General features: G+C 35.3%; 2 protein-coding genes across 5 annotated transcripts; both read right to left on the bottom strand.

The window, feature by feature from the left end:
• Window positions 1–427: 427 nt before the first annotated feature.
• Window positions 428–4,998, bottom strand: LOC133782380 (probable WRKY transcription factor 20). 4 transcript variants are annotated; one of them, XM_062221669.1, is made up of 6 exons: window positions 4,524–4,998; window positions 2,849–3,013; window positions 1,859–2,399; window positions 1,594–1,690; window positions 1,341–1,499; window positions 428–1,187 (listed from the first exon to the last, which is right to left on the bottom strand). In XM_062221669.1, exons 1-6 carry the CDS (start codon window positions 4,740–4,742, stop codon window positions 704–706), a joined length of 1,665 nt encoding a protein of 554 aa, XP_062077653.1. In that variant the 5' UTR covers window positions 4,743–4,998; the 3' UTR covers window positions 428–703. The 4 variants fall into 4 exon arrangements, with proteins under 4 accessions (XP_062077653.1, XP_062077652.1, XP_062077654.1 ...); XM_062221668.1 differs by having other exon boundaries at window positions 1,594–1,750; window positions 4,524–4,993; XM_062221670.1 differs by lacking the exon at window positions 4,524–4,998 and adding an exon at window positions 3,155–3,926 and having other exon boundaries at window positions 1,594–1,750.
• A 2,324-nt stretch (window positions 4,999–7,322) lies between these two features.
• LOC133782379 (FRIGIDA-like protein 1) lies at window positions 7,323–10,134 on the bottom strand. Its single transcript, XM_062221667.1, has 3 exons — window positions 9,118–10,134; window positions 8,376–8,551; window positions 7,323–8,280 (listed from the first exon to the last, which is right to left on the bottom strand). The coding sequence occupies exons 1-3, from the start codon at window positions 9,962–9,964 to the stop codon at window positions 7,672–7,674; spliced, it is 1,632 nt and encodes a 543-aa protein (XP_062077651.1). The 5' UTR covers window positions 9,965–10,134; the 3' UTR covers window positions 7,323–7,671.
• Window positions 10,135–10,479: the final 345 nt, after the last annotated feature.

Genomic DNA, 10,479 nt, shown 5'->3' with positions numbered 1-10,479 from the left:
AAATAACGGTTTAGATCTATTAAAATATATATATATAGATGAAGTGAGACTTTTCGATTGGGCAGCTGAGATTATGCAGTACAATAGGGTAAATTTGCACACAATACTAGAGTCGTGCCATATTTTTTTCAAATAAAAGTTAAAATAAATCTCAATATATTTAAATTAAAAATATTGAAATTTAATATTCACGCTTTGTAATAAGATTTAAAATTAGCAACTAATTTTCTAAAATTGGTAACTGAATTTTTACAATTTAGTAATTGGTAACCAATTTTTTCAAAATAGATAAACATTAACTGATAGATAGTCCATCTAAGTAGTTTTGGGAAAGAATGCATCCTATTTAAAATAAATCATAAAACATTATTGGACCTGCAGAACTTATGTAAATCAATCAAATTAAGACATGAAAATATCCAGTATATAAATGTGAAATACCATACATTCAAATTTTTTTATAAGATAAATAGCGTACATTACAAGCATTCGAGTTTACATTATCCCCTCTGTCAGAATATATTATCAGTACTAATTCATATTTGTACAACGTATCCCAAAGAAGCTAATGTTACACAAACAGTAGTTCAACTCAAGGCACTTCATACATGACTTTTAGGAAATAAAAACTAAAAAACAAAGATTGAACTTTAAGAAAAAAGAAACAGAATATATTTATTCACTTCATACAGTTGAAGCAATTTCAAGGACCTGTTAAGATTCTACCCAAGTTCTGTGGATATGGACATGATGAATGGTTCAAAGTTGATAATTCAATGCTCCGTCCCTCGCCAATATTTTCTCTAGATCCATATTGGTTCAAGCCATTACCAAGGATACCAAAGAATGTCGTACCTGCTTGGGCTACATTGACATTGGAATTGTGACTTCGGCTTTCCATTAGTTCAGATTGCGCTGTAGGATGTTGCTCGTTGGACCTATTATCAGTAGCAGAACTAATTCCAACCCCGAGATCAAGGCTAATGGTATCGGTTTCTTCCAATCTAATTCTTGCTGGGATGTTTGCAGCCATTGATCCTACCATTTCGTGGCTACTATTTCTCGCAGTAGGGACATCGTGATTATGTTTTCCTTCATATGTTGTTATAACTGCTTTAGGATCATGAGATGCTCTCTCCACATGTTTTCTAACAGGGCATCCAGCATTTGTGCATTTGTAATAGCTCCTGCACAACAGGCAAGCATGATTACGAAAAACCAATCCATTTAACAACGGGATATAGCAAAAATAGGTAGGAATCTACTGTGCGCTCTGGAAAGGATACAAATATATCAACCTCATTTCTATATCTTCAATAAACATTAATGGGAAAGCATACCTTGGATTAGGATTTCCTCTCACTACTTTCTGGCCATATTTCCGCCAGCGGTATCCATCATCCAGTATATCCACCTCACTCAGAGTTTGAACAACTACACGTGGTTCCCTGATAGGCTTAACCACTGGAGTGACATCAAAGCATCCAATTTCCATTTTCCTATTTAAGCAACATTTGATAGGTCATTTATTAAACCAAATCTACAACTCACAACTCAGTAAAAACTTAGCACGTCCAATAGATGATCATATACCTCCGCTTTGAGAATGGATCATCATCATCTACATCATCATTGATCCTATTTCCTGTAGCTTCTACAATGTCATCATTTGTTGCAATAGGAGATTGATCTGGAGTACCATTTGGCTCATTAGTATTAGACGCCTGTCCATATATGCTAGATGACTTGTCTGCATCAGACAAAAACTTAACAATTCATATTATTCATTAAAAAAGAAATTATGCTGGAGAGTGCGAGAGGAATGAAACAATATAATTCCAACAAAAAATTCCCCTACCATCACGACCAATTATAGATGAAAACTTGTCAGATCTTTCTTCCTGGGCAGACATAATACTACCAGTGTTGTATCGTCGACTGGGTTGAGGTTTAGGATGATCATGCGTGCCCTTGTAAATAATCTCTGTTATCTGTCCATCATGGGCACGCTCAAATAGTTTTTTCACTTCACAGTTAGGATGGGTACATTTGTAATAGCTACGTGGAAATTCACTTCCTTTGACATGCTTTTGTCCATACTTCCGCCAGTTATACCCATCTTCAGAAGATATGACTGAAGGTCCGTTTCCCTTGTGATCGAATTGTGCTGTTTGGACACCAGAATTAGGATTGCCCCTCTGATTTAATTCATCTGAATCACCATCAGCAGAAGCACTAGTTCCAGAAGCAACAACACCACGTGCTGCTGATGAAAAACCCAACTCGTTTGAATTGACTGCTACCTCACTTTTAACTAAAGATACTGTCCCAAATGATTGAGATTGACCTTGGACTTGCATAGACTGAGCATTTCTCAGGGAATTTTGATCTGTAGTAACCTTCAATAAAAAATACCTTAAATAAATACAGTATGAGCAGTAGACGCCAATGGAGGCTAGCTCAATTGGTTAGGATTCAGAGTGTGTGTACCTGCGTGGAGGGTAGGGAAACAATTCTAATCCTAAGATGGTTGAGCGCATATATATACACAATTATTTGGCTCTATTTTGTATCATAAAGGGAACCCTTTAAAGTTTCTTCTATGAAAATATATATACATATATGAACAGTAAGCAATTGAGTTCCCACAGGATTTTCAAAGCCACTTTTCACTATAAGAAACAGATTCAACCAATTAAGTAGCACTTCTAAATGAACAATTTGCATGAGAAAAACATTTACATGATTATGAAATGCAAAAAACAGTACAGAAAGATCCCAATTAAGACATTTTTCATTATGTGTTTCTTCATAGAACAATTCAAACAGCATCTCTTTAGAAAATTACCATATTTGCTAAAGCATGAGGTTTAAACTCAAAGGTACTTGAACTTTTGTTATCAGAAACATTGATATTTGAGTAAACAGTAGTGGCTGAATATGTAGCAGTACCAACAGAGCCCTGTGCCATTTGAGGCTTCAAAAAGGTACCAGTAGTTGGGGAAGGTTCTGCCTGCAAAATAAGATTCACAAAGGAATAGAAATTTAAGAACTGCTGGTTCAGAAGCATCACCAATCAATCAGTGGTTACAAGCCTGGAAAAAGAAATTTTCAACAAAAAACTAGAAGAAAGAAAACAAATAACAGCTCTTACGAGAAGAACAGTAAAGAAAAGCTACAGACTTGTCTGATTATCTCATATTCCGGAAAGTTCCCGATATTTGATGAATACTCAGTTATACTTTAGCTAATTGCTTCACATCTACTCAATCTCAGGAGACTGGCTATCCTCCTGATTGGTATCGCTTAACAAGACTTAAAACCTAGCTAATCCTCTATGACAACCAGAAAACTCTAGCAGGAATAGACAATACAAAATCCAATTCTCCAGACGAAATCTCAACCATGAAATGAAAAAAAGCAATGTTTTGATCAAATAAAATTTTTGTACTCCAAAATCAATGACGATATCATCTGCAATCACAAGAAATGATGTCCTTTTAAGAGGGCATCATGACCCACCACACCATGTCCACCCCTCCTCTTCATACTGATAGTGGCACATTTTGACAATAACAAGTTGCATTCTCCCTGCTAATGCATTTATTCCTTATTCTACATAATAAACAAAATGAAAAGTTTTTCCGTGCGTCCACTGACACAGTTAAAACAATAGAAACAAAATGGCCAAAGCACCAAGAGGGCCAAAACAACAATTAAATAATATAAGTATAGAAGAAGAAGATTCATTATGTGAAAAAACAACACTGGCATACAAAACAAATAGATAAAAGCTTCAGAGTACTATCAGAAAGAGGCACATTCCAAAGCTATTCGATGGAACAATCTATTCGAGCATAAAGGAAAGACCCCAATACTAGCAATACTCTAATATCAAGCATCAGAATCTTAGGGTCCCAGGCATGAGTAGCAACCACCATACATTAAAAAATAAATATATATATATATATATAAATAAAAGAAAACCCTTAAATTGGTGAGAGATATCAAAGTATAAGCAGCAAAGAAAGATATTGAATTAGACATCTATTGTTTAAAGACAACAAGAAACAAAAATAGTAATCAGAATTTTCCAGCTTTGCTACAACAATAGAGCATCTTTAGGTTACTTATAATCAAAAATCACATCATCATTCAGCTATAACAAATTCCCCACTACTACGAACGCATACCACGCGGCGAAATCATGGGTCAGAGAAAAAGAAACCATAGTTAAACGACATAAGACAAGTACATATACATCCCGTTTGGTCACTGAGAAAGTGCAATAGAATAAAAGGAAATTATTAAAAAAAAAAGCTTTCCTTTTTCAGCTAAAGTTCAAGTTTAATCAGCAAAATAACTCGCACCCGAAGACATTTTAATTCGTGCTTCACCAAACACAGCGTTAACATTCAGACCTCTAATTTCTATCTTATTTTTTTCTTTTCGATTTTCTATTTTCATTTTCTTAGTACCCAAACCAGAAAACAAAACCCGAATCGGGTAAAATCAAACCTGACCTTCATGTTAGATAGCAAAACCGGCGATTCCAGAAACGAGGAGGGACTAAGCCCTGGAGGAATAGTAAGGCAAGCAGACCTGGAGATCGGGAGCTTGGCGGGCGACAAAAGCTTATACTTGGCGCCACCACAGCCACTGGGCGGGTCGGGAAACTCGTTCCTCCCCGGATCCACATCATCGGATCTCCGGTGATGGAGGTCGGCAGCGGCAGCCTCCATTGAAGCTTGGTCGGTAGAAGTAGTTAGTTGTAGGAGAACGTCAAAGCTTATTTGGGAAAGTTGAGGAAAGGGGCAAAATGGTCATTTAGGGGCCTGCGTATAACATTTATATCTATATGAGTATTGTTTGGAAAGAAGGAAAGAAGGAAAGAAGGAGAAAAGAAAATTCAGACAAAGAGAGAGAGAAAAGATCGAGAAAAGGGGTTGACTTGTAGTGTTAGATCTGAGAACTGAGAAGAAGTGTCATTGGGCTGTCATTTTAAACGTTTCTGGTGGTTAAAGCAACAGTAATTTGGACAACATGACTTGAGGATACTTGTTTTTCAAAATATTCAAAAAAACACACAATTTTATTACAACTCTTTAAAAAAAAATAGAACTTCTATTTTCCCTAAAAATAAATAATGATAACTCAATTTGTACAAATAAAATCTAGGAGATTATAACGGTCTATTTCCAAATTTGAATACATGGAAATGTAAGAAAGGAAAACAAAATTTATGTCTTAATGATTTTGTAGTGCTATGGTGCAACGAAGATTCAATATCTCATTTGCTTTGGAATTGTCATTGATTGTATCTCTCAATTAAGGACCCAAAATGTCAAAGTAATAAATTCAAAAATATTGGAAGCAATATGGAAAGGTGGGGCAAGAAACATTGTACACACCATTTCATGTTGCTCTTTTTGTTTAATTGTTATTAGTTTTGTCTTTCTTGATAGGCCCACTAATTATTATGATTGCAAGTGAGGTTTTCATGTCTATCTTTATTAATTACATGGTTAAATTTGCTAAATATAATATTCAAGTACATCTTCAAATGCCTTAAGTAGAAATTTTGAATTTGTGAATTGAAGTAATCAAACCAACTGATGAGCTAGGCTGTTTCAGCATGAATGAGCATATAAATCAAAATATAAATCTTCAATGATTTTTATTATTGACCAAACTATAAATGATAATAATGAATGAGGATAACAATAAAATTGGAAATGAAACATGAGCAACAACAAATATACTATTATTTTAAAATATTTCTGGTGAACAAAATTGAAAAAATATGTTATTTATACAAAAAAAAAATTAGTTTAGAAGAAATCTTCAATCCATCATCTAATAATATAATAATCACTTTGATTAGAATGAAATAATTATTGTAATTCCCAATTTATACATTTTAATTAAAATGTGTTTGGAAATAACTATGTAATTACTAAGTTATATAATTACTAACGTAGTAATCACATTATATCTTAAAATACAAGATATATTTGAATATCAAGTGACAATTATTTATGAATTTCTATTATAATGTTTGAAAAAATATTTAGTAATTACACAGTAAAATAATATTATATTTATTATTTAAAATTGATAATATTTAGTAATTACACGATGAAATTATACTCAATTCTTAACTGATATGATAATTGAAGTGTAATTGAAGCACTCTACTTACCTCTAATTACATGGATACTATAGAATTACTAATTACCCCAGAATTACATTCAAATCCAATTACATGATGACTTTCCAAACACACCCTTAAACATATTGCATTAAAAAATACAAAAGAAAAAGCATAAAAGAATAATTGAGTTGATTATTTGTCAAATACAAAATTAAACAAATTAAATGCAAAGTTGTAATTTTTTTCTATAAATGACGAGAGAATATTGGATCACAATAATTAAGCATCCAACACATGATCATTAAGCTCCAATAAACATTTAAACCTTCTATTGAAAGAAAAAGGTCTCCCTGTTTGAACAAGCAATAACGAGAATGGTACGACAACAATAAGAATCATGCGATTATTTTTTATTAGTCGGCAGTCTACAAAAGTTGCTAAGTCATCAACTTTTGCAGACAGCCCACCAATTAAAAAATATCACAACAATACATCTAAAGTTACAAATATTATTACTACAACTGGAACAAGAGATGACAAATATTTTGACTGTCCTGGAAAAATCATTTCAATTAAAACTTGTAAAAGTCATTTTGGTAACAAATTTCTCCAAAAGAAACTGTCCTCTGCATGGAAGAAACACAGCCAAAAAATATCACAGGCTAGGATCAAGTACATAGATTATGAAGGTTCAAATGGAATCAAGTTGTACTAAAAGGTATGGTTTGGTACCTGAAGCAAAAATTTAGCTTCATACTTCTAAAATGACTTTGGATACAAATGACATTTTATACTTCTCAAACATATGTCATAAAATTTATAATCTCGATTCAAATATTTATCAAAGGTACAATATTGTAATACTCGAAAAATATTATGTGAAAAACTCAGAACAGTCATTCGCCCTTTATATCCGTCCTCCAGATGGATGTTTAGAAGAAAAATGGATGATATACATAATTTATGTTCAAATACATATAAATCAAGAGAACGAAATTTTTCACCGGCATGGATCAAGTACACAGATTGTGAGGGTTCACATGGAATATGGTATCTGTAAAATCTTTAAGTACTAAAAGAGCAATGGTCTGATACCTGAAACCTAAATTTAGTGCACATATTTCCAATATTAGACATAAAGGGGATCTAGGCTTCCGAAGACAGCATATCCATCTACAACTACCAATTCATACGTGCTCAAATATGGCAAGAAAGTAGCAAACTACACAATGCCTTTTCACAAAAAATAATCCTGAATGCGCCATAAGATGGTAAATAAGAATTAAAACTGACACAAATACATTATGGCAATAGAAAACTGGTAAAGTAATTAGATATGTGATAGTGCACATCACACATGTAACCACAAATCCTATTTACCCAATCTAGCAGCTAACTAAGACTATGGGGATCAAAAAGGCGAACTCGTGATTTCTGATAACCACCGTCTTAAAGATAGCATAAACTATTTTGCCATCCAAGAACATACTAAAAAAATGAAAGAAAACTATGAAATGCTATTGCGGATAGTAAGACGGATGGTATTGTGGTGGTAAATCATGTCCAACATGGGAAGTTGGCCTGTCATAATAGCCAGATGGCACATATGGCTCAGCTGCGTAATGGGAACTAGTTCCAGTTGGGCTACCAGTAAAACCCATCAGTGCCCCTGCCAACCCGAGTGTCCCAGCTGATGAACCCGCGAATGCAGCTGGTGGTGGAACAAGGCCTGGCATGCCATAAAGTGCAGCTGAGGAGCTCGCATATGAAGTGGAGCCATCTGGCGACAGATGTGTTGGCTGTAGATGAGATTGTTGATATGAGGAAATAGTTGAATTGGCTGCCCTGAAGGTCACTGGGGCTGCTGTGGAACCTAATGAACCATCTGGTCGAGGACGCTTGTTTCCACTTTGTTGCTTCTGCTTTTCCCTTGCTAGCTGATGTTGCGGCAGAGTAGGGTTTGCAGCAGGAGCTGCTGGAGGACGAGTTCTGCTCGCCTTCTGTTTCTCCAGTTGCTCAATTCGCTTTTCATGAAACTCTTGTGGATACTCAGATTCAAGCTTGCGCTCTTCTATAACTTTTATTACCGATTTCAAAGCACTAATTTCTTTGGTTGCGGCCTCATTCTGCAAAGAAACTCAATAAATATACACCTGCAGGTAATATTTGCTCTTGAACTCCAGAATGCCATAAGCTTTCTTTAAAAGGAATGTAAAATTACCAGCGATTTGAGAGAATTTTTTCCTTCTTTGCAAACTTTCTTAGCAATTTTCTTGGATTCTTTCACATAGTCTTTTAAAAGGGGAACTGGTGGGAACTTGTCAGTCAGCTCATATTCAAATATAAATTTGATGGCTAAAAGTTGTTTGCCCTTTTTTACAAGTTTATGGATGAGATCTGTAAAACACAACAAAACGTTGCAATTTTCATCAGAATCCATCTCATTCCAAAGGACACAAACAGCAAGCGTACTCTGTGCATTTGAAAAGCTTAATACCCTACAAAAAGCACAAAGCAATCTAGGCATTCAAAGCCAATATCATCAACTATGATGATTTAGAAGCTTTTGAATGGTTTTTTTTTTATTAAGAAATGATTATAATCATCAATTTTTTAATGTCCATTTCAGCAGCTAATACCATGCAGAAAGTCATGACTGTTCAAATATCAAGTGCTCGCATGAAACATAACCAATCCAGCAGTTTTTTTTTTCCACGCTTCATCATATATTACACAAGTATATTTTAATATAATACAGCAACAAAAAATACATTTCTTTTCTTTCTTATACTTATTAATAACGTAAATGTTTTAAAGCAACCCAAAAAAACAAACACAATGCTTACAATTTGAAATGAAGACTACCTTCCAGTGCCATCAGCTATATGCATTAAAATTCAACATTGAGCAACTAAAAAAATATCGACTTGGCAATAACAAAGTTTTATAGAACAGAGTATTACCGTCCACCTTATCCGTCAAGCCAATTTTTCTGCACAAATCAACAGCTTGCCTGTACCTCGCTATGATAACAAAATTGTCCACAAGTTCATCCATGTTGAACTCTGAAACCAACCCGTAAACAGAGACAAAATGCAAGAATCCCAAAGACTCCAAAGGATTCTCATCATCACCCGTATTCATCTTCCCTTTCCACTCCAAAGCCAAAGTCTTGGCTTTGTCCTTAGTTTCAATTCCCACATTGGGAGAAACCACCGATAACTTTTCCAACAACAGTACACAACTCCTCCTCACACTGCTCAACTCAAGGTCTTTATCCCCCTTATTCTTCTCATTCGGCCTAAAGAACCCTTCCATGGCGTCAAGAATCATCGCAGCCGGGTCCGGAGCTAGCCGAATCGCACCAGGAAGCTCAACCCGAATCTCATTCCGATCCTTCGTGGTCTCGCTCACATACTTCCTTAACCCCAAACCATCCATCTTCTTGCAGAAAGCTATCAATTCCGGCCGAGGCGGCACGAAATCCGGAACACCATTCGAAACCGAGTCAGCCCGCTTCTCCTTGACTGATAGGGGCGACGAAGAAGGGTCGGCTGAGGGATGAGTGGTTGAGTTTGGGGATGAAGATAGGTGGTTTGATGGAAAATCTAGGGTTTTGAGGGTTTGAAATTTCTGGTTGAGGGAATTCTGAATGGAGGAGAAGTGGGAATCGAGATCGGACCAGGTGAGAGAGAATGAGGGGATGAGAGAGGAATGAGGTTGAAGCTCGTCGAAGGCTTTTTTAAGATTCTCTTTCTTGGTATCTATCTGGTGGAGAGCCTCGGAAATCGTTTCCAGCGTCGTCGTCATTGCCGGAGAAAAAGAACCCCGACGACTCGGAATTCCAAAAGAATGAATGAATAGACAAACAGAGGAAGATTACGTTCAATTGAATACGGTCGACCGTGCTTTAACTCTACAAAATAAATTTGCTGTGGGAAGATTTAGGGGCTGATTAGTATGTGAGGTTTGAAAACTGTACTTTAAAAAGTGTAATTTTATAAGGGAAACTTTATTATTATAATAGTACGTCTTATCACTAAATAATAGACAGTAATATTGAGTTTTTACTAAATTGAGTTTTTCAATTTGGTGCTAAACTTTTACTAAATAGTAAAAATATCTTTTATATTTTTTCCCCTCCCAAAAATTTTCCTCCCCACAAACTCTTTCACCCTCTGTCACTTTATCTCTATGTTGCTTCTCTCTCTCAAACCAGAAGAAAAACCCAAACCCCAAATCGATCTCACCCTCTCTTTCCCTTCTCCCACCTTGGTGACCGTTCATCTCTCTATTGTCGTCGACATTGTAGAGGGAAACCTTGA

This window comes from Humulus lupulus, chromosome 6, assembly GCF_963169125.1.
Source record: "Humulus lupulus chromosome 6, drHumLupu1.1, whole genome shotgun sequence".
NCBI classification, from domain to species: domain Eukaryota; kingdom Viridiplantae; phylum Streptophyta; class Magnoliopsida; order Rosales; family Cannabaceae; genus Humulus; species Humulus lupulus.
The sequence above is the reverse complement of the archived record's forward strand: the minus strand, read 5'-3'. Positions and strand labels throughout refer to the sequence as shown.